This window comes from Bufo gargarizans, chromosome 11 (genome assembly GCF_014858855.1).
Source record: "Bufo gargarizans isolate SCDJY-AF-19 chromosome 11, ASM1485885v1, whole genome shotgun sequence".
NCBI classification, from domain to species: domain Eukaryota; kingdom Metazoa; phylum Chordata; class Amphibia; order Anura; family Bufonidae; genus Bufo; species Bufo gargarizans.
The window spans coordinates 70894612-70920351 of NC_058090.1; the positions used below are offsets into that span (position 1 = coordinate 70894612).

General features: G+C 42.9%; 1 protein-coding gene across 2 annotated transcripts in view; it reads left to right on the plus strand.

Annotated features, from left to right (window-relative positions):
* Positions 1-25740, plus strand: part of TMEM87A (transmembrane protein 87A) — a 260059-nt gene that overhangs the window by 34764 nt on the left and 199555 nt on the right. For both annotated transcript variants that reach the window (XM_044271690.1, XM_044271691.1), the window contains exon 7: positions 20058-20220. In XM_044271690.1, the coding sequence (XP_044127625.1) occupies positions 20058-20220 (163 nt within the window). The remainder of the gene's footprint in view (positions 1-20057; positions 20221-25740) is intronic.

A 25740-nucleotide genomic window follows, 5' to 3' on the forward strand; every position in this document is an offset into this window, starting at 1 on the left:
TATGAACAATTATGTTATATATTAGGGCTGCACAATATATCGATATCACAAAAATACAGTGGCCAATATGGGGGAACTGTCTCAACCACGAACACTGTAGCGTGTCTTTCATTGGGCAAGCAGTCCCACCGCATGTGAACCACAAAATTACCGTGGCAAGTATGGGGGAGCTGCTCAAACCCCAAACACTGTAGCGTGTTTATCATTGGGGGAGCAATCCCACCGCATGTGGACCGCAGCAAACGACCATCCCGAGCAAGTAATGCATACAAAGGAGGATGCCAGCGCGGTCCACATGCACCACAAAAACATCCTACACAGACAGGAGCATTGTGCGGATGAAAATACAATCATATAAATCACTGAAAAAAACACCAAACAGATATACCACTGACTATACTAGCTGGTCATACAAGCAGATATTAAAAGCTGAGACTTTTGCCAATATATTCCTGTCAGGAAGATATCGGAGCCCATCATGCACCACGCCACGGTCACTCAGCATGGCAAGGGGTCCTACCACTGCACTAACTATGGTGTGAACACGGTCTGAAGGTGATGAAATCCAGCTCACAGCCAAGCTTCCACACAACCGCATAGCAGGTTAGCTAATGCAATGTGAACACAGCCAGACTGTAAGCCACACCCATATCAGACCATGTGATGGAGGTTTCCAGGTGCAACAGATATCGCAAAAATAATCGTATCGCGATAATCGGCAAATGCGATATGGCGATTTGGCCGACCCGAAAATGCGGCGATTATATATGAAGGGGCCCCTCACACATAACTGGCTTTGTGTAAAGTATTTTACTACTGTGTGAAACAATCGCTCTCCTATTGATAACATGGCCAGCCTCTGTACTCACTTTCACGATGAATGCACTGCAGCGAACGGCCTGGGCCGGCCGGCGCGTGACTGACGTCACTTAGTAACGCTCCTGCTTCCTGAAGTGGGAGGAGCGTTACTAAGTGACGTCAGCTCCGGCCAGCGCAGTGGGTACAGAGGCTGGCCATGTTATCAATAGGAGAGAGCTTGTTTCACACAGTAGTAAAATACTTTACACACAAAGCCAGTTATGTGCGCAGTTTAGGACACATAGGGCCATTAAGGGGGACCAGCATAAGATGCTATATGTCTTATGCTGGCCCCCCTCATGGCCCTATGTGTCATAGCACACATCCCCCCCCCCCCCCCCCCCCCATAACGGCGTCCTCCCCAGATTCCCCCATAACGGCGTCCTCCCCAGATTCCCCCATAACGGCGTCCTCCCCAGCCGCGTCGGTGGCTCATATGGGAAAATCCAAGCAAATAGACCTCTAGCACAATTCCCTTTAAAATATTGCATCGCATATCGTTATCGCAATTTTTAGGGCCCTAATCGCAATCGCACAAAATGCCCATATTGTGCAGCCCTAATAAATATATGTATGTGTGTGTGTATATGTGTATTTATTTTAATGTGTATATGTATACACACAGTACAGACCAAAAGTTTGGACACACCTCATTCAAAGAGTTTTCTTTATTTTCATAACTATGAAAATTGTAGATTCACACTGAAGGCATCAAAACTATGAATTAACACATGTGGAATTATATACATAACAAAAGTGTGAAACAACTGAAAATATGTCATATTCTAGGTTCTTCAAAGTAGCCACCTTTGCTTTGATTACTGCTTTGCACACTCTTGGCATTCTCTTGATGAGCTTCAAGAGGTAGTCACCTCAATGGTCTTCCAACAGTCTTGAAGGAGTTCCCAGAGATGCTTGGCACTTGTTGGCCCTTTTGCCTTCACTCTGTGGTCCAGCTCACCCCAAACCATCTCAATTTGGTTCAGATACGGTGACTGTGGAGGCCAGGTCATCTGGCACAGCACCCCATCACTCTCCTTCATGGTCAAATAGCCCTTACACAGCCTGGAGGTGTGTTTGGGGTCATTGTCCTGTTGAAAAATAAATGATGGTCCAACTAAACGCAAACCGGATGGAATAGCATGCAGCTGCAAGATGCTGTGGTAGCCATGGTGGTTCAGTATGCCTTTAATTTTGAATAAATTCCCAACAGTGTCACCAGCAATGCACCCCCACACAATCACACCTCCTCCTCCATGCTTCACGGTGGGAACCAGGCATGTAGAGTCCATCCGTTCACCTTTTCTGCGTCGCACAAAGACACGGTGGTTGGAACCAAAGATCTCAAATTTGGACTCCTCAGACCAAAGCACAGATTTACATTGGTCTAATGTCCATTCCTTGTGTTTTTTTTTAGCCCAAACAAGTCTCTTCTGCTTGTTGCCTGTCCTTAGCAGTGGTTTCCTAGCAGATATTCTACCATGAAGGCCTGATTCACACAGTCTCCTCTTAACAGTTGTTCTAGAGATGTGTCTGCTGCAAGAACTCTGTGTGGCATTGACCTGGTCTCTAATCTGAGCTGCTGTTAACCTGCGATTTCTGAGGCTGGTGACTCGGATGAACTTCTCCTCCGCAGCAGAGGTGACTCTTGGTCTTCCTTTCCTGGGGCGGTCCGCTTGGGGACACTTTCAAAGTTTTTCCAATTTTCCGGACTGACTGACCTTAATTTCTTAAAGTAATGATGGCCACTCATTTTTCTTTACTTAGCTGCTTTTTTCTTGCCATAATACAAATTCTAACAGTCTATTCAGTAGGACTATCAGCTGTGTATCCACCTGACCTTTCCACAACGCAACTGATGGTCCCAACCCCATTTATAAGGCAAGAAATCCCACTTATTAAACCTGACAGGGCACACCTGTGAAGTGAAAACCATTTCAGGTGACTACCTCTTGAAGCTCATCAAGAGTGTGCAAAGCAGTAATCAAAGCAAAAGGTGGCTACTTTGAAGAACCTAGAATATGACATATTTTCAGTTGTTTCACACTTTTTGTTATGTATATAATTCCACATGTGTTAATTCATAGTTTTGATGCCTTCAGTGTGACTCTACAATTTTCATAGTCATGAAAATAAAGAAAACTCTTTGAATGGGAAGGTGTGTCCAAAATCAAAGTTGAATTTTTTTTCTTCCAGTATTTAGACACCTATAACCTACAGATATGTGGTATCGTTGTAATCGTACTAACCCAGAGAATAAAGGGAACAGGTCGGACTTCCGGTTCGAATGCCCACATGATGTGAAGCGTGCTCAGTCACCCACCGCTCACAAATACCTTCTCACCCCATAACACCGCGCAACTTCCGGGCTCATCATACCACAGACACTGGTAAAGGTCCTATGGATCGATTCCTCACTACTATGGGGAGCAAAAATAAGACCAAAGCACATGAGAAAGGGGGAAAGACAGACACCTACATAACTTGAGAATAGTGGACCTCCCAGAAAGTATTGCATCCAAAGAACTGCACCAGATCTGCGAAATTGAACTACCAGAGGCGCTGGGAATTAAAACTCCATGTAAAGTGGAGCACGCACAACAGGTAGGCCTGCAACAAGAAAGCACAGATACAGCAGACAGGTCATTGTCAAATATCTGGACTACTCTGAAAAAGCAGAGCTACTGCGCCAATATAAAAACAAGCCAAAAGATCTAGCAATTAGAGGGCACCGAGTGCTACTATTTAGCGACATCTCTGCAGAGGTAACCAGAAGACGCAAGGCATTTTTCACCCATCTGCTCTGTACTGTTCAAACAGAATAAGCTATTTGCTCTTCTTTACCCGGCGGCTCTGAAGCTCTTCCATGATAATGGGTCATTTGACACATTTTCTACTCCAGAGGCTGTGCCCTACTCACTAACGCCTGATCGCAAACAGGGATAAAAAAAAGCCCACGTCGTTGAGAGATTCCATCTGGAACCTTCCACCCAGATTTGTCCCCCGCAAAGAGCAACCGAGAGAACAAAGACGGAGATCGACCACACGCCAGCCGACGTGATCCTCAGAGAGTCGAGCTGCGACAAGTATGTTCTCGGAACTTCTCTAGGTGTGCCTATATTTTTTTTTTTACATGGCGACCAAAGAGGGATGCGTGACGAGGTAACGATGTACTCATTAGAACAATCCTGCCAAGTGACTGTCTTCTGACTTGTTGGGTGAGCGACAGATTATTGAAATTGGTCTCGCCGTGATATCACAGAGACCCCTTAGCATGTTGCATTATAATATAAGTGGGGTGGTGGTAGAGGGAGAAGTATATAAGGTGTTTTTGATTACATTCGGTTAACTGCTTCTGACGTGTCAGGAAAAAGGTAAGTTCAGAAAGGATGCATATGGCGGTTCCTAAATTATACTGCATTTATCAGGTTCTATTTTATTATCTGTTTTATATTGTTTGACACTAAGTTAGGGAAAGGGGAGGTTGGGCTCAGCAAGTCCCAGTCTTTTGGTAACAGTCCTATGAAGGGGTTATATCTAGAAATTCAACGAAATGATAAAAATAATATCATTGGATGTTAAAGGGCTCCGCTCACCACAGAAACGGCTAATGGTACTGTGCCATCTTAGGTTACATGGAGACATTGCGCTTTTCCAGAAAACGCACTTGGAATACGTATGCATAAGCTATGGGTGGGAGAAGTGCACAGCTGTGTCAATAGCCCCGTAAAGCATGGGTTCTTATCAGGGGCGTAACTAGAAGTGACTGGGCCCCACAGCAAATTTTTGTATGGGCCCCCCCCCCTTCCCCCAGAAAACTACTGATCGTTAAACAAAAACAAGCCCTCACATAGACCGAAATATAGAAAAGTAATTTTTTAAAGTAATTAAACCAAATAAAAACCATACAAGTTTAGTATCGTATTGAGCCGCGGAATAAAGACGGCATTTTTAGTGAACGCTGTGATGTGAAAACCTCAAAAATCTTGGCGGAATTGTGTGTGGTTTTTTTTTTTGTTTTGTTTTTTTTAACCCACAAATATTTTTTTTTCCTGCTTTCTGATACAAGACATGGTAAACTAATTGGCGGCATTTAAAAAATGCATCTTGTCCCACACAAAATAAGCCCTCATATAACTGTGAATGGAAAAATAAAAAGGTTATGGCTAATGTACAAATGAAAATGGGGCCGGTCTTTAAGGGGTAAAAGGTATCAAACTACAATGATTTATATTGCTTGCTCTTTTTGAGAGCATCAGGGTTTTTGCACATTTTACATACACAGCTCTGCTACATGCGCACACACACACACACAGCTCTGGGTGCCACATTATATATCACTGTGTTGCACATTTTAAATACAAAGCACCGCTGTGCACATTATACATTCCTCTGTCTCATACAGCTCTGCTACATACACCACACACACTACTGTGCTGGATTCACACTATACACCTATCTTTGCTGCATTATACACATGAAGCACCCTCAGCACTGCTACATGCACCCCACACACAGCTGCTCTGGGTAGGCAGACACACACAGCTCTGCTACATACACCACACACACTACTGTTCTGGATTCACACTATACACCTATCTTTGTCTGCATTATACACATGAAGCACCCTCAGCTCTGCTACATGCACCCCACACACAGCTGCTCTGGGTAGGCAGACACATACAGCTCTGCTACATACACCACACACACTACTGTTCTGGATTCACACTATACACCTATCTTTGCTGCATTATACACATGAAGCACCCTCAGCTCTGCTACATGCACCCCACACACAGCTGCTCTGGGTAGGCAGACACGCACAGCTCTGCTACATACACCACACACACTACTGTTCTGGATTCACACTATACACCTACCTTTGTCTGCATTATACACATGAAGCACCCTCAGCTCTGCTACATGCACCCCACACACACAGCTGCTCTGGGTAGGCAGACACACACAGCAATGCTACATACACCACACACACTACTGTTTTGGATTCACACTATACACCTATCTTTGTCTGCATTATACACATGGAGCACCCTCAGCTCTGCTACATGCACCCCACACACAGCTGCTCTGGGTAGGCAGACACACACAGCAATGCTACAAGCTCGCAGATACATCTTGTTTGCAGATTTGACTAAATCTGCAATGTGTGAATGAGGCCATACACCTCATCCCTGCATTAACCCCTAAGTACCCGGAATTGTAAGTGCTAGGGTGCTAACCTCATGTGTTCAACAGTTCAAGCCAAAGTCAGGAGCAGATGAGGATTATAAAGGCGCTACCAGTCCACAGCCTGGCTCCTCCCACCCACATGACCGGTCACATGGTCATGACATCATCAAAGGTCCTGTAGCTTAGAAGGATCTACATTGAGCTGCAGGGCGCAGAGCCCATATATCTGGTATACTGGGAAATGGGGGTGCAGAGCTGAGGCATCCCCATATGTTTAGCTCTGCAGGGATAGACAGGGCACGCTGCCGGGGGCCGGGCCCCGAAGCAGCCGCTTCCCCTGCTTCCCTATTAGTTACGCCACTGGTTCTTATACTTCTACTGAAAAATCTGGCCTACACAGTGCTTTCACACTCAGCCGATGACGAGGGGCAGATTGTCCAAGTTAGTATAACATCTACAAAAGGGCAGTTAAGTGTTTATAATATAAATGGTCCTAGTGAAGCTAGTGGTCCGTTCTTCCAGTCAGTGGCCAGAAGGCTTTTATCCAACTAGATTTCAGACAAAGTGGTGGCTGGAGATATGAACATTGTCGCTGACTGGGATAAGGACAAGAGATCTGACAGAGGTAGTACACCTCCAGTAAGACGCAAAGAGCCTGCCTTGACGGATCTCATGTCTTCGTCTGATTTGGTAGAAGCATGGAGAACGAAAAAAATTTCTAAAGATCTATATAGAGTTGTCAATGAAAATGGAGCAATAGGTGAGAAATGGCTTAATAACATCACTATGCCACAGATCTCTCCAGAAGAGTTAAACATTTGAATGCACCGATTTCACAATCAGAGGTCCAGAATGTCTTATCTAGGTTGTCGCTGGGGAAAGCCCCAGGCACCGACTGATACTTGGGAGTTTTACAAAATCTTAGGGGGAAAGATTGCCCTGCTGTTAACTTTCCTGAATAATTGTTATCTGGGTGGATCTAACACCCCCCTCCCCCATGACAAACACGGCACGCATCAAACGGTTAAAAAAACTGGGTAGGGACCCACTATCAGCCTCTTCATACAGACCCATATCCTTAATTAACCTCCTCAGGACCACCGTACGCAGGATTGCGTCCTGCCGGCGGTCCTGCTCTTCTGGGTGGACGCATACACGCGTCCTCCCGCGAGAGCTGAGATTTCCTGTGAACGCGCGCACACAGGAACGGAAGGTAAGCGAGTGGATCTCCAGCCTGCCAGCGGCGATCGCTCGCTGGCAGGCTGGAGATCCGAATTTTTTAACCCCTAACAGGTATATTAGACGCTGTTTTCATAACGGCGTCTAATATACCTCCTACCTGGTCCTCTGGTGGTCCCTTTTGTTAGGATCGACCACCAGAGGACTCAGGTAGGTCAGTACAGTAGCACCAAACACCACACTACACTACACCCCCCCCCCCCGTCACTTATTAACCCCTTATAAACCCCTGATCACCCATGATCACCCCATATAAACTCATTGATCACCGCCCTGTCATTGATCACCCCCCTGTCAGGCTCCGTTCAGACGTCCGTATGATTTTTACGGATCCACGGATACATGGATCAGATCCGCAAAAAGCATACGGACGTCTGAATGGAGCCTTACAGGGGGGTGATCAATGACAGGCGGGTGATCACCCATATACACTCCCTGATCACCCCCTGTCATTGATCACCCCCCTGTCATTGATCACTCCCCTGTAAGGCTCCATTCAGACGTCCGCATGATTTTTACGGATACATGGATCGGATCCGCAAAACACATGCGGACGTCTGAATGGAGCCTTACAGGGGGTGATCAATGACAGGCGGGTGATCACCCATATACACTCCCTGATCACCCCCCTGTCATTGATAACCCCCCTGTAAGGCTCCATTCAGACGTCCGCATGTGTTTTGTGGATCCGATCCATGGATCCGTAAAAATCATGCGGACGTCTGAATGGAGCCTTACAGGGGGGTGATCAATGACAGGCGGGTGATCACCCATATACACTCCCTGATCACCCCCTGTCATTGATCACCCCCCTGTAAGGCTCCATTCAGACGTCCGCATGATTTTTACGGATCCATGGATACATGGATCGGATCCGCAAAACACATGCGGATGTCTGAATGGAGCCTTACAGGGGGGGTGATCATTGACAGGGGGGTGATCACCCTGATCACCCCCTGTCATTGATAACCCCCCTGTAAGGCTCCATTCAGACGTCCGCATGTGTTTTGTGGATCCGATCCATGGATCCGTAAAAAATCATGCGGATGTCTGAATGGAGCCTTACAGGGGGGGTGATCAGTGACAGGGGGGTGATCACCCTGATCACCCCCTGTCATTGATAACCCCCTTGTAAGGCTCCATTCAGACGTCCGCATGTGTTTTGTGGATCCGATCCATGGATCCGTAAAAAATCATGCGGATGTCTGAATGGAGCCTTACAGGGGGGGTGATCAGTGACAGGGGGGTGATCACCCTGATCACCCCCTGTCATTGATAACCCCCTTGTAAGGCTCCATTCAGACGTCCGCATGTGTTTTGTGGATCCGATCCATGTATCCATGGATCCGTAAAAAATCATGCGGATGTCTGAATGGAGCCTTACAGGGGGGTGATCAGTGACAGGGGGGTGATCAGGGAGTCTATATGGGTGATCACCCCCCTGTCATTGATCACCCCCCCTGTCATTGATCTTTTGCCAAGATATTTCTCTCACCCAGCATGGGTATATGTAAAATGACACCCCAAAACACATTCCCCAACTTCTCCTGAGTACGGCGATACCAGATGTGTGACACTTTTTTGATGCCAAGGTGGGCAAAGGGGCACATATTCCAAAGTGCACCTTTCGGATTTCACCGGTCATTTTTTACAGATTTTGATTGCAAAGTACTTCTCACACATTTGGGCCCCTAAATTGCCAGGGCAGTATAACTACGCCACAAGTGCCCCCATTTTGGAAAGAAGACAACCCAAGGTATTCTGTGAGGGGCACGGCGAGTTCCTAGAATTTTTTATTTTTTGTCGCAAGTTAGTGGAATATGAGACTTTGTAAGGAAAAAAGAGAAAAAAAAAATCATCATTTTCCGCTAACTTGTGACAAAAAAAAAAAAATTCTAGGAACTCGCCATGCCCCTTACGGAATACATTGGGGTGTCTTTTTTCCAAAATGGGTTCACTTGTGGCGTAGTTATACTGCCCTGGCAATTTAGGGGCCCAAATGTGTGAGAAGTACTTTGCAATCAAAATGTGTAAAAAATGGCCTGCAAAATCTGAAAGGTGCACTTTGGAATATGTGCCCCTTTGCCCACCTTGGCAGCAAAAAAGTGTGACACATCTGGTATCGCCGTACTCAGGAGAAGTTGGGGAATGTGTTTTGGGGTGTCATTTTACATATACCCATGCTGGATGAGAGAAATATCTTGGCAAAAGACAACTTTTCCCATTTTTTTATACAAAGTTGGCATTTGACCAAGATATTTTTCTCACCCAGCATGGGTATATGTAAAATGACACCCCAAAACACATTCCCCAACTTCTCCTGAGTACGGCGATACCAGATGTGTCACACTTTTTTGCTGCCAAGGTGGGCAAAGGGGCACATATTCCAAAGTGCACCTTTTGGATTTCACCGGTCATTTTTTACACATTTTGATTGCAAAGTTCTTCTCACACATTTGGGCCCCTAAATTGCCAGGGCAGTATAACTACCCCACAAGTGACCCCATTTTGGAAAGAAGACACGCCAAGGTATTCTGTGAGGGGCATGGTGAGTTCCTAGAATTTTTTATTTTTTGTCGCAAGTTAGTGGAGTATGAGACTTTGTAAGAAAAAATAAAAAAAATAAAATCATCATCATTTTCCGCTAACTTGTGACAAAAAATAAAAAGTTCTATGAACTCACTATGCCCATCAGCGAATACCTTAGGGTGTCTACTTTCCGAAATGGGGTCATTTGTGGGGGTTTTCTACTGTTTGGGCATTGTAGAACCTCAGGAATCATGACAGGTGCTCAGAAAGTCAGAGCTGTTTCAAAAAGCGGAAATTCACATTTTTGTACCATAGTTTGTAAATGCTATAACTTTTACCCAAACCATTTTTTCTTTTGCCCAAACATTTTTTTATCAAAGACATGTAGAACAATAAATTTGGCGAAAAATTTATATATGGATGTCGTTTTTGTTGCAAAATTTTACAGCTGAAAGTGAAAAATGTCATTTTTTTGCAAAAAAATCGTTACATTTTGATTAATAACAAAAAAAGTAAAAATGTCAGCAGCAATAAAATACCACCAAATGAAAGCTCCATTAGTGAGAAGAAAAGGAGGTAAAATTCATTTGGGTGGTAAGTTGCATGACCGAGCGATAAACGGTGAAAGGAGTGTAGTGCCGAAGTGTAAAAAGTGCTCTGGTCATGAAGGGGGTTTCACCTAGCGGGGCTGAAGTGGTTAATACTGACTTTAAGATTATATCTAAAATCATGGCATAAAGATTGGCAGCGATTTATACCTAGACTAATCTCTTCTCCACAAGTGGGCTTTGTAACGGGACGGTCGGCGGTTACCAATATAAGGTGGGTATTTGCAGTGCTAGATGAGGTCAAAATGAGACTGACAGCATCCTCAGCCATGCTAACCATTGACGCAAAAAAGGCGTTTGATAATATAGGCTGGCTGAATAGGAAAAGTGTTGGACAAGATAGGGGACCATTTAGGACTTATTTGGCCCTTTATTTGAACCCACAGGCCCGAATAAACACTCCAGGTTTCCTTTCACTGACTATCACATTGCAGAAAGGGACACAGCAGGTATGCCCCTTATCGCAATTATTATTTAATTTAGTATTAGACCCTCTCACGCGCGTTCTTCGTCAAAAGCAAGATTTTGAGGGGATAAGGGTAGGATTGGGAGAGATAAAACATGCCCTTTTCGCAGATGACCTTCCAATTTTTCTTTGAGAATCCTCGGAGAGATTTGTCTATTCTCTTATAACACTTGCAGCAATATGGACAAGCGTCCAGATAAACGCAAGCAAAAGCTAATTGATGTTCCTGACGCTGGGAAAAAACGCTATAAGCCTAGATACACCAAATTGGCTAAATCACATATACAGTATCTGGGAATTAATGTGGGAAGGACTCCAGAGTCCATATACAATCTCAACTACTCACCATTGATTCAAAAGATAGTTCATGATGTGGAGAGTTAGATACACCATCCGCTCTCTCTCGTGGGGAGCAGTTACCTACTAAAGATGATAAGCTTTGGTAGATTGTTATATCCCATGCAGATGATTCTGTTACTACTTAAACACTCGGACTTCAGTACCCTAGAAACAGCATTTAGATATTTCATTTGGAGAGGTCGCCGCCCGAAAATATCACTACAAAAGTTATAGCTTGCAAGAGAGGAAGGAGGGATTGATTTCCCTGACATACGGAGATGTAATCTGGCAAGCAATCTCCGACACTGTATAGATTGGATATCCCAGTCTAGTCATTACTCTAACTATGAGGTAGAATTTCATTTTGCCCAGCTATGGTCTCTAGCTGCTCTGTCATACAAAATACTCGAGTTTACCTCCTCTAATGAAAAAGAGTTTACTAATACGCGACACAGTGGCAACCTGGAAGGCAGTTCGGAGGAACTATGCTCTATCCTTTTCGTTGTCCAAACACATGTCCATCTGGGTTCACCCTGAATTCAAAGAGGGAATGCAAAATAAAGAATTTGCAGAGTGGCGGAATAAGGGAATTAGGACAGTACGGGGCCTGTTGCATGATTCGGGCGGTAGATACCTTTCTTTTCAAGAGGTCTGCTCCACATATGGACTGACTTCAACCCACGTTTTGGCTTACCTGCAGGTTATGACCTTTTTGAGATCGCGACTAAGGGACCTATATAAAAAATTCCTTTCAAACCAGTTTGATCTCCGGAGACAAGCAATACCCCTCTATCCTTTATCAGATCTTTCATATAAACTACAAAAGGCCTGCTCAGAAATCAATACAGATAAACAAAATGGTTTATAAAGGAACAGTTGAAGGGTACGTTAGGGAAATTAGATCCTGACAATGGAGTACAAAACAGTAAGACAAATTAGGGGATCTTTACCATGAAGGAAAACAAACATGATGTTACGAGAGAAGGGGACTAGTTACAGGTGACGGGTAAAAAGCGGGGGGTTATTTACTTAACTTTATTCTATTTACTGTATGGCCGTGGCCAAAAGTTTTGAGAACTACATAAATATTGGAAATCGGAAATATTGCTGCTTAAGTTTTTATAATAGCAAGAAGAGTGATCAGATGAATTGCATAGTCCTTCTTTGCCATGAAAATTAACTTAATCCCCAAAAATCTTTCCACTGCATTTGATTGCTGTCATTAAAGGACCTGCTGAGATAATTTCAGTAATCGTCTTGTTAACTCAGGTAAGAATGTTGACGAGCACAAGGCTGGAGATCATTATGTCAGGCTGATTGGGTTAAAATGGCAGACTTGACCTGTTAAAAGGAGGGTGATGCTTGAAATCATTGTTCTTCTATTGTTAACCATGGTGACCTGCAAAGAAACGCGTGCAGCCATCATTGTGTTGCGTAAAAAATGGCTTCACAGTCAAGGATATTGTGGCTACTAAGATTGTACCTCAATCAACAATTTATAGGATCATCAAGAACTTCAAGGAAAGAGGTTCAATTATTGTTAAGAAGGCTTCAGGGCGTCCAAGAAAGTCCAGCAAGTGCCAGGATCGTCTCCTAAAGAGGATTCAGCTGTGGGATCGGAGTGCCACCAGTGCAGAGCTTGCTCAGGAATGGCAGCAGGAAGGTGTGAGCGCATCTGCACGCACAGTGAGGCGAAGACTTTTGGAAGATGGCCTGGTGTCAAGGGGGGCAGCAAAGAAGCCACTTCTCTCAAAAAAAACATCAGGGACAGATTGATCTTCTGCAGAATATATGGTGAATGGACTGCTGAGGACTGGGGCAAAGTCATATTCTCTGATGAAGCCTCTTTCCGATTGTTTGGGGCATCAGGAAAAAGGCTTGTCCGGAGAAGAAAAGGTGAGCGCTACCATCAGTCCTGTGTCATGCCAACAGTAAAGCATCCTGAGACCATTCATGTGTGGGGTTGCTTCTCATCCAAGGGAGTGGTCTCACTCACAATTTTGCCCCAAAACACAGCCATGAATAAAGAATGGTACCAAAACACCCTCCAACAACAACTTCTTCCAACAATCCAACAACAGTTTGGTGAAGAACAATGCATTTTCCAGCACGATGGAGCACCGTGCCATAAGGCAAAAGTGATAACTAAGTGGCTCGGTCCATCGCCTGGAAACTCCCCAGATCTTAATCTCATTGAGAACTTGTGGTCAATCCTCAAGAGGTGGGTGGACAAACAAAAACCTACTAATTCTGACAAACTCCAAGAAGTGATTATGAAAGAATGGGTTGCTATCAGTCAGGAATTTGTTTTGAGAAGTTGATTGAGAGCATGCCCAGTCGAATTGCAGAGGTCCTGAAAAAGAAGGGCCAACACTGCAAATACTGACTTTTTGCATAAATGTCATGTAATTGTCGATAAAAGCCTTTGAAATGTATGAAATGCGTGTAATTATATTTCACTACATCACAGAAACAACTAAAACAAAGATCTAAAAGCAGTTTAGTAGTAAACTTTGTGAAAACTAATATTTGTGTCATTCTCAACTTTTGGCCACGACTGTACTTGCTTTATTCTGTATTATGTATATTTTCATGTATCTAAATAAGACATCAAGGTACTGTAATGACTGAGCAATTATGTATTTTGTTACTGTATCGAAATAAAATAAAGTTTTGTTTAAAAAAAATAGCCACAGGTCAGTTGTGCCACAAAGGGAACCGCCGTAGGGACAGAACCCGTAAAACTGTGGAGAACATGCATTTTTTCCAATTCCACCCCATTTGGAATATATCTCCCTCTTCCCACTACATGGTGTGCCATATTAAATGATGGCATTAGAAAGAAACTTGCCCCGCAAAAAGTGCCATATGCATATCTGAAGGCTCCAGGAAGATGGGGAAGAAAAACGAAAATTACGGTATCCTAAGGGCAAAAATAAAAAAGTTGTATCTATTCTGTTTTTCTTTCCTTTTATGATCCATTCTTGCCTTTGTCTTCCAAAACGGCATGCAGAAACCTGACCATTTGGCCATACCCTTACAAACATTTGTAATAGAATGGGTAGTTTTAAAGAGCTCACTGCGAATCATTTATTAAAGCTTATCTGGTGTAAATAGTCACAAAGGACATTTTTACAACTATTTTAATGCCCGTGCATCAATGTTTTGTTGCACAGGTGTTGTTTTACGCCAACATGCACTCCTCATCATAAATTTGCCGTATACCACATCAGCACAGGGGGGACAACCAAGACCGGCATAAAAAGCTGTTTTAGCAACTGTCCCCCACAGAATCAGAATTTAACTGTGAGTGGTACTAGAGCAGAGTGCAAACATTTAGGCACCAGAGCAACCCAGTCATGAAGGGGCAGGCCACACAAAGTTTGAGTGTGATTTGCAGAGTTCTAAGGCTCATAGTGCCTAAAAGTCGCCAATGCTCTGCTTACTCATTAACCACAAAGTTCCAAACCTCCTCTGGCATTAACATCAACACAAAAACTGTGCTGTAGGCAAGTCTTAAATCGGCAAACACAATTCCACGTGTCGGATCGAGTGGGGTATAGAATGTCACCGCTAGACTGGAGCTTCTATATCTGGCAGTCTGGGGTTTGGAGACTGTTACTTGGCTGACTGCATTGCAAAATTTGGCCTAATCCAATCCCTGAAAAACAGCCCCATTGCATTGTCCCTCTTCCACAAAATTGTAAAGTGTGGTGGATGACAAGTAATACCATGGGGGTTGTTTTTCAGGGATTGGTCTAGGCCAGTGGTGGGCAACCTTATTAGTAAAATGAGCCAAATATTGACAAAACAGCGATTTTTATTTTTTTGAGAGCCAAATTTTTTAAACTTCAAATATATAGGAAGGTACATTGTTAGTTACTTCATAAGGTATTCCTAACCATCTGAACATACCTTTCTCAATCCTCGACACTACATCTTCTTTCACTCCACAACGTTTTACCCTATAAGACGCACATAGGTTTTAGAGGAGGACAATATGGAAAAAAATATTTTTCATTACACCTCAGGTCAGACCACTAATCAGAACCTCAATGTTTGAAATCTCTTTTGAAATTTGAAAAAAAGGAACTCGGGGGTTCTGTACCAACGCAACGCTGTCTTAACAGAGTTTTCTTGAATTTTTATGCACTTGGAAAAGCCGTGCAAAGATTTCTGAATCCATTTACTGTCAGTGTCACTAAATTCAAGGTGGAGTTCTTTTCCCCACTCAGCAACCCAGGGCGGTACGCTAGAATAGCTCTCACTTAGAATCTGCCTATAAATGAGGGTGGTGCAATTATGAGGTAAATTCGGCAGCAGAACATAATTCTCCAACCATGATGGATCAGGGAGAGGGGTAAATTTGGAAATCATAAACTGCCTACAAGCATTCTCAAAGTCATTTCTTTGAATGAAATCTTTACCAAGGGCAGGTACACCCGAGAGGGCAGTATAGAAGTCGGAAGTGATCTGTAACCCTTTCAAATCTCCTAATCTGTGATGTGACATTGATAGCCAAATGTCTGATGGAGATTTAATTTGTGGGAACAGTAGTGTGGGGATAACTGAGATAGGAGCTAAGGGAGAAAGCTTGTCCTGAGCAGATGTTAAGACCAAAGACTTATGGCAAATATGCAGCATTCCTCTGGTGAGTACGCTATCTATTTTGGTCCCTTCTCCTGTCCTCTCAGGTGTCCATAACCTATGGAACAATTCCTTACCCAACAGGGCCAATTCTAAATCTACATGCATACAGAATGTCTCTTGTCTGGCCAGTTTAAGCCACCTTTCCAAACTAATAGCGTGAAAGAGGGCGAAAGGACATTCTAGTGCGCTTCTTATCCCACAAATAACTGCTCATGATGGATTGTAGTTTATTAATGAAACTAACAGGTACCGATATGGGTAGGGCTCTCAAGGTGTACATTATCAGCGGCAGGATGTAGGTGGTGAGGACATTTTGCCTGCCTAGCCAGGTTAGGAAAGGAGCGCAGGGTCACAGACACCACAACACACCTGAGTGTCAATAAATATGACACACGGACAGGTACAATAAATAATTGCTGATATATGTTCGATATATGTGTGCTCTGCCCCGCCCCCACACACATACGGCTGATCCGATGCACTATATTGTATTTATCACTTGCATATGATGTCATGTGTCGATTTTTGGGCTCAGTTAAACTGTGTGGGACTCAATATGGATGCGTCCAGTGTTCTCTCCGGCATTCCGTCACAGTCATTTATATGACTGTGACACTTCCTGGTTTCTTACCCACGCACTACCGGTTGCGGGTCACCTGCGTTCCACAGGGCCGCGGACTGCGCATGCGCTGCACGGCGCCATCTGGACGCGCTCCGTTACGTCATATTTTCGCGCTCGCGCGATGACGTGGATGCGCCGAGAGATGGCGTCTAGCATCATGGAGCTTTCCGCGCCCGGACATGTGGACCACAGGTGTACCATATAGAGGTAATTTCCTTCCACCCACCCACTTCCCCTTATATATACCCTGTCCATACATCATTCAGTACCTCCTGACGAAGCCGTAGGGCGAAACGCGCGTCGAGGTTGTGCGCCCAGGGTCCTCACGCCCACTCACTACCATGTCTTCAGGTACGTTCTAAGCCGGTATTTCCTTCTTCACATTGTTGCTAGGGACCCCTGCACGCATTCATAGTGAGTCTCTTCACATATCCATGGCATTTATTGTTTCTATTGTCATCCTCACTTGAGCATTATTGCTCCCATGGTCTGTATTAAGGTTCCAGTACTATGTGTAGATTTACTGTGCTTCTCCCTGTACCCAGTATGGTCATCTGCATGATTCATCTACAGGAATTGTGTGGATATATCACATTTGACCATCCAGGTTATTTTTGAACATATATCAGCAATTATTTATTGTACCTGTCCGTGTGTCATATTTATTGACACTCAGGTGTGTTGTGGTGTCTGTGACCCTGCGCTTCTCCGTACTCTTGCAATCCTGTAGTAGCTCCATCTTTTGTATTTTATTAATAAATTTATACCTTTTATACCATCCTCCACTTGTTCGTTTTGGTTTACCTTAGATGTTATACAAGTGGTATTTGCAGCTGTCTAGTTGACAGGTGGCCTTTTGTAGGTCAATAGGTTAGGAAAGGAGAGCTGCTCTTAGAGAGAATAGAGGTGACTTTGGAGAGTAGCGGGGGGAAATTAAGACTAAACAACAACTTGGGGTCCATCGGGATCGTCACCCCCAAATATTTTATTGCTTGTGTAGGCCACTTGAATGGTGTGAGGGCTTTGACCTTAGTACGCAGGACAGCTGGGAGGGAAACGCCAAGGGCGTTTATTTGAGATAACCCCAAAAGTAAATCTGCCTAGTTTCACTCCTTTGATCGTGGGGGATTGGCGGAACTTAAGAAGAAGCGTCTCTAGGGTGAGTACAAACAAGGTGGTGGATATTGGGCATCCTTGACGAGTACCGTTTCTAATTTGGAAGGCGTTCGATAGGGTGCCATTGACTAGTACTCTCGCAGATGGTGCAGAGTATAGAGTATAGATAGCTCTGATGAGGCCTTCAGGGAAGCCAAAGGCTCGTAGTACTTTCTCCATATAGGCCCAGCTAACCCTATCGAACGCCTATTCCGCATCTGTGCCCAGGAGTACAAGAGGGGACTTAGATTTGATGGCGTGGGTGATCGCATGTATGACTCTACTGATATTATGCCTACCCTCTCTACCTGTTCTTCACCCACAAGCCCAGGGAGCAACCCTGACATCCTGCTTTTAAGCAGTACCACTTCAAATCGGTGTTCAGCAGTGAAATCGGCCTGTAACTTCCACATGCTTCCTTATCCTTCCCTTCTTTATGGATAATCGTTATGTGCGCTTCCTAGGCTTGTGGGGTCAGAGAGCCACCTGCAAGGAGGAGATTGCATGCCGTGACAAAATGTGGGACTAAAATATCTTTATACTTTTTGTAATATGAGCTTGGAAAACAGTCAGGTCCGGGACTCCTGCCTGAAGGGATAGACATTAGAACCTTTTCTACCTCTTCCGTTGTAAACGGTTGAAGCAGCTGATGTATATCGACCTCAGAAATTCTTGGGATGTTAATAGAGCTAAGGAACTCCGACGTGCGTGTCTCGATTTGCTGGCTGGTGAGGGGTATTGGGAGGTTATACAGATTTGAATAAAAGGAGCAAAACTCCTGAGCTATCGCTGGAGTATTAATAAGTCGGGGGCCTGAGGCTGATTTGATGGCTTGAATAAAGGATTTATTTCTTTGGTTCTTAATAAGGTTTGAGACCAACTTAGAACCCCTATTCCCATGAAGGTATTGTTTGAAGCGCAATACGAACATTCAAAAAGTCAGTGACCTTATGCCTCAAGCATTTAAGCAGAACCTCAATGTTAATAAGACCTCCCTGAGATGAGATGTCAGCTCAGACCCCAAAGTAAATGACCCCCTCAATCAGACCTCATATAAGAGCCCCATGCCTCTCATCATCCCCATTATCAACCATGATGCCTCTCATCATCACCATTATCATCCATGATGCCTCTCATCATCCATGATGCCCCTCATATCCCCCATTATGATTCTCATCACCTCATTGCCTCAGATCAGCCCCAAGTTTCATAAAATAAAAAAAGCACTTACCTCTCCGGCTCCTGGATGCCGCTGCTCCTCACTACCCGCGCTCTGTGTTCCTCCTGCTGTCGGCTGTGCTGTGAACTGGCGTGCACAGAGTGACATCACAGAGCGCCTCACACTGTGCGCAGCCCTGCACAGCCTACAACCGAGGACCAGGAAGCGGTGAGTACAGAGCCTTCACCGCTTCCTGGTCTTCACCCTCCTACCTATTTTTGCTACGGGCAACGAAAATGCTATCGCACTGTACATGTGAGCCCGCACCTGGAAGAGCCAATATCAGGGGGCTAAAGAGCCGCATGTGGCTCTAGAGCCGCAGGTTGCTGACCACTGGTCTAGGCCCCTGAGTTTCAGTGAAGGGAAGTAATAATGCTTCAGCTTCACAAGACCATTTTGGACAATTGCATGCTTCCAACTTTATGGGAACAATTTGGGAAAGGCCCAAATTCCCTTTTGGATGAATGGACAAACATTTCCACAGATGCATTCCAAAATATTTTAGAAAGCCTTTTCAGGGGGAAGCTGCAAAGGGGGTGGCCAACTCCATATGAATGCTTATAGATTTAGAATAGATGTGTAGGTGTTTGTATGTGTGAAGACCTTTGTGGTCGAACTTTTAGGATAAACTAATCTCAGTTTATTACTCTAATGAAAATAGATAAGCTGATATCAGTTTGAGCAAAGTAAATAGAGTGTCAAAGACCTGAGTTTTACTTCAGCCCACATGTGATGTTGCTCTAAAAAGCTGTTTTAACATGTTTATTGTGAAATAACAATTCTGGAGCAACTTTTCAAAGAAATGTATTTTATCCCATTTCTGTGTTACTCCTTTTAGAAATGTCACAATAAAGAGCTAGGTGTCACTACCCCTGACATTGTCCACACTGCATTGACTGTGCTATACTGTGTAGGGACTCTCCTTTTACAAGAGTAAGGTAACACCATGTTATCGGTTTAGTCATAAATATTTTGGAGGAATTACAGAGGAACATCACATTGCAGAGCTGTGGCAAATGATGCTCCAGAATTATTTACCGATAAAAACATTTAAGATGGTGGTCTGCTTTAGGTGTATGCTATCAGCTATGCAGTGTAATTTTCTTTTTCTGGCTTATGTTGATATGACTGTCCATTTTTATCTGGAATGTTTTTAGACCGATTCCATTTTTCTTAATTTAGGTACCAAATGCAGCAGTGAAGACATGGCAAGATGGGCCATACCTCTTTATTATACAAGTGAATTTTTCAGCACCTTTAACACAGGACAGTGTTCCCAACACAAAGAACGAAGTGCCTGAAGTTTCCACTGTATCTGCTAGTTCCACTGACTTGCCTTTGACCAGTAAGAGTGCCTTTTTATATTCGCTGTAGATACAAAAGTAAATAGACTCTTACAGCTATGAAACAGAAGGTTAAAGTCATCATCCAAAGTTACTACTACTTAATGTGTACTATTAACTTCTTAGTGACGGGTCTGTTTTGGTTCTTAGTTATCCTTAAAAAAAATTGCTTGGTCACTGTCAATTTTCATATATGGCCGTCCTTCATATAAGATAGGGCCAGGGGCTATTCATAGTATTCAGTATATTGGGCAGAGTAGATGGGCCAAATGGTTCTTATCTGCCGACACATTCTATGTTTCTATGTTGTTTCTGCAGTGGTGACAATCCATTGCAAATTTTATCACCAGTATCTGCACGATCCTGGTCCGACGGGAGTGGGCACGCAGCGTTTGGGACTGCCCACTACTACGTCCTCTGTCTTCTGTTTTAGCCATACCACTGAAATGCTTGTGGGAGGAAAGAACATGCTGCAATTACTAGGTAAATCCATACCTATGCAAAATTATTAACTAGGGAACTAAGGTAAACTTGGTCAGACCAATCCAATTACATTAAAAAAAAAATGACAGTTACCCTTTAATGTTAAAGTCCCCTAGGGGGTTTAAAAATAAATAAAAACTTTTTAAACATATTTACAATAAAAAGTAAAAATTTGCCCCATTTTACAAATAAACAAACATAAGCAGAAAAGAAAAAGATAACTGGTATTGCCATGTCAGAAAATGCCTGACTATTAAAATATAAAAGTACTACAGGGCGAGATAGGGGACAGGATTTACATATTGCATCATCCTGCCTCCTCTGTCATCAGCATCACCCCAACCAGTCCAGGATTCAAGTGTCAATGGATTTATCATCATATCGGTAAGACTGTTCCTATTTTTGTATTTATTGTGCATTTTTTTTTATTTTTTTTTTTTTTTCGATTAAAATAAAAGTTAAGTTTTATTTTTCATTATAGTTGGACATTTTCATAAGGGAGTGTAGTGAGTACAAGTATATAATAATTTACTTGGATGTTCACACACATTACGAGATTGGTAAATATAAAAATAACTTTAATTTTCGCCCTATAAGACACAATTATTACCCCTCAAAGTGGGGAGAATACTTATGAGCGCTTCCATATTGAGGTGAGGTTTTTTTATTTATTTTTATTTTAGGGTCTAATATGAGGTCTGATTTGAGGTCTCATTGGGGGTCTGAACTGAAATCTGAATGAAGGTCTTAAAATTGGGAGTCTTATTAACATTGGGGGTCTGATTGGGGCTCTTTGCTGAGGTTTGATTAAACTTTTTTTGTTCTTATTTTTAACCTCTAAAATCAGGTGAGTGAAAAGTTTTTTTTCAGACTTTTTATTTTTTATTTTCTATTATTTTATTTAAGTATATTAATGCAAGACTAACATATTCCACATAACAGAATCCATCATGGCTATGAGAACTGAATAATTAAAAAGTTAGGGCACTTGGAAAGCAGGGTTTAGAAATTGAAAACGGAAAATCACAGTCAGGGAATGATTAGTGGCACTTTTGGGTTACTCATGGTTTAACTTTTATTAACTCTTTAAGACCCCCATATTAATCAGACCTCAGATCAGCCTAACCTGTTAATATGACCCCCATTTTATTTAGACCTCCATGTTAATAAGACAATCAGACCTCATATCCGATCTCAATGTTAATTAGACCTCACATTAATTAGACCTCAGATTACATTTCTATGTTAATAAGGCCCCTATTCAGACCTCCATGTTAATAATCCCTTGTATTAATCAGAACAATCAGGATAACCTAAAGTAATAATTTTAGCACTCCAGGTTGTGATAAAAAAGTGGACGGTTTATTCACCCAACCAGCAGCAACGTTTCAGCTCTCTCTATGGAGCCTTTGTCTAGCTGAGTAATATGTGCAAAGTAACATACAGAAATAGTGGCAGTGATTAACAAAGTTAGGCTACTTTCACACTTGCGTTCAGAGCGCGCATCCGTCTGAGACTGATCCGCTCATATAATGCAGACGGTGGATCCGTTCAGAACGGATCCGTCTGCATTATATTGTAAAAAAAATTCTAAGTGTGAAAGTAGCCTCAGACGGATCCGTCCAGACTTTTACATTGAAAGTCAATGGGGGACGGATCTGTTTGAAGATTGTGTCATCTTCAAACGGATCAGTCCCCATTGACTTACATTGTAAGTCTAGACGGATCCGCTTGCCTCCGCACGGCCAGGCGGACACCCGAACGCTACAAGCAGTGTTCAGGTGTCCGCTTGCTGAGTGGAGGCTGAACGCTGCCAGACTGATGCATTCTGAGCGGATCCGCGTCCACTCAGAATGCAATAGGGCTGGGCGGATGCGTTCGGGACCGCTTGTGAGCCCCTTCAAACGGAACTCACAAGCGGACACCCGAACGCTAATGTGAAAGTAGCTTTACAAATTGATTCATAATACAATAAAGTGCAAATGCATGAATAATACAATCGCATTGTTTGTGTAATTCATCTGTCTTTGTAATTTAAATCCAATAAAACATGAGTGTGATCATAAAAGTTCCATAACATAATTCATACAGTGCAAAAATCATCTAAGTTTACATAATTGATAATCAGTGTAAAAGTGAACAGGTGCATTAGCGTGATACATCACTAGAAAATTGAATTAAAAACCTTTGAATGAATCGCTGTTGGCCGAGGAGACATGGTGGAAACTGCTGGCGTCCGGAAGGAGCGTTGGCACATGTGCCGCTCTGTCTATCGCGAGACTCACAGTACTGATGAGCAGCATTGAAGACCACAACAAAGGTGGCTGCTATGGAAACATTGCATTAGGGTGCATGCGCGTGCCAGCACTGCCGCCCATACAGAATTAAACGACACATATAAAGTGTCAAAAACACCGCAGTAGGTAGCAGAAGAAGCTGATCCATACAACGGGGACCAGTGTGTCAATGCCGGTCACCAAATGGGACATCTGTGCCAGCAGGGGGGTACGGCTGCCACACCGCCACCACCCTGCTCTCCAGAACTCTCAGCATATCCGCTCGTGTCACTCATCACCACAATAAGAATGGGGTCCACAATTGTGGATCCACCAATCACAATGGTGAGAAGAACACTGATTCACTGCATCGGTGATCATAATATCTAAATAATAAACATGACAACCGACACGTCTGCCAAGATGCCACCCAAGTCCCAAAGGGGGCTGGAGTCGCATCAAATGCAGAAAGGAGCTGTCACTGGACCTGCTCAACATAATATAGTGAAAGAATTATATAAAGAGGGATTGCCGGCACAGTTCCTCCAGTCTTCACCATACATGACCATTCATGGTATATATTCATGATATTATCCTATATAGGGAAAAAAGAAGAGGGAAGCCAGTTAATATATAGCACATGTTGTTTTTCATATACACAATCAGAGCAAAAGAGGACAAGCATGACTGGCAATTAGACAACCCCGAATTCCACATTTAGGCCCTGTGGCTTCAAAGTACCAAGAGTATAAATCCAATAGAGCTCACGTCTCTTTAGTAGTTTCGTTCGATCACCACCTCATCTTGAGGGGGATATTTGTTCCAGAATTCTAAACCTTAAATCATTTTGTGTGTGTTTCGCTTCGGTAAAGTGTTTTTAGGAAACTTCAGATGTGTTTTTGCAAAATGTAGCCTGACTTGAACGTTTTTCTTCGTAAGAATAGGCTTTCGTTTTGCCACTCTACCCCATAGCCCAGACATATGAAGAATACGAGCGATTGTTGTCATATGTACCACACAGCCATTATTTGCCAGATATTCCTCTTGGTAGCCTCCCATACCAGTTTTCTTCTCGTCTTTTCATCAATTTTGGGGGGGGGACCAGTTCTTGGTAATGTTACTGTTGTGTCATATTTTCTCCACTTGATGATGACTGTCTTCACTGTGTTCCATGGTTTATCTACTGCCTTGGAATTTCTTTTGTACCCTTCCCCTGACTGATACCTTTTTAACAATGAGATCCCTCTGATGCTTTGTCTCTGGACCATGGCTTTTGCTGTGGGATGCGACTAATAAAATTTCAGGAAAGACCAACTAAAGCAACTGAACTTTATTTGGGGTTAATCAGAGGCACTTTAAATGATGACAGTTGTATGCTGTCTCCTATTTAACATAATTTTGAATGTGATTGCTTAATTCTGAACACAGCTACATTCCCAATTATATGCAACCACATTATTTTAGTTTATTTAGTTTTCTTCCCTCCACCTAAAACTATTTCAGTTTGTTTTTCAATTGAGTGTTGCAGTTTATAGGTCACATTAAAGGTGGAAAAAGTTCTGAAATGATTTTTTTTGTCTCATTTTTTTTACATCACAGAAACCTGACATTTTAACAGGGGTGTGTAGACTTTCTATAGCCACATGTATGTGTGTGTGTGTGTGTGTGTGTATGTGTATATATATATATATATATATATATATATATATATATATATATATATATATATATTTATCTTCTTATATTATAAAAATTTGTTTCTCTAACCCGACATCTATCTGTCCTTTACTCGTGACCAAACTACTGTACCGATCTTCACCAAATTTGGCACACAGGTACATCAGGTGTCCGGGAAGGTTTTAGCTCTCTGCTCTCTAGGACTTACCGTTCCTGAGATATTCCCAAACAATTACCTGCATTAGCCAATAGAAGCCTGCAAGTCTTTTACTCATATCCCGACTGCCATACACACGGTCACATGTCCTTTATCAGCCAATAGAAGCTTGCAGGTCCTACTCCAGGTTGCTATAACAACTGATCACAGGTTTTAGCAGTTTGCTAAATATTCTGTCATATGACGTATGACAACACAGCTACATGAATGGGGGGCATGGACCACTATTAAACGGAGGGGCATTGTGAAGTTCACTGTTAAAGGGGTGGTCAATGTTAACCCCTTAAGGACCAAGCTCATTTTCACCTTAAGGACCAGGCCATTTTTTGGAAATCTGACCAGTGTAACTTTATGTCTAAATAACTTTAAACCGCTTTTACTTATCCAGGCCATTCTGAGATGAGATCTTCATGTTTGGATCATTTTGGGAATGCCATTTTATTTTTTGAGGACTTTACAAGGCTCATAATTTTATCTCCATAGTCTTAGGTAGGAGCTCATTTTGTGAGGGATGATAGGACTGTTTTATTGGCACTTTTTTGAGGAATATATGACTTTTTGATCGCTTGCTATTATACTTTTTGTGATGTAAGGTGACACAAAAAAGCAATTTTTTACACTGTTTTTCTTTTGTTCATCTGAGGGGTTAGGTCATGTGTTATTTTTATAGTTCAGGTTCTAATGGACACAGCGATACATAATATGTATACTTATTTATTTTAGTTTTACAAAATATAATTTTTAGAAAAAAAATAATTCTCCAAAGTCTGAGAGCCATAGTGTTTTTTTTTTTTTTTTTTTTTTTTTTTTTCTGGGTGATTGTCTGTGGCCAAATAGAATAAAAATTGTGGATGGGTATTATAAGTTTT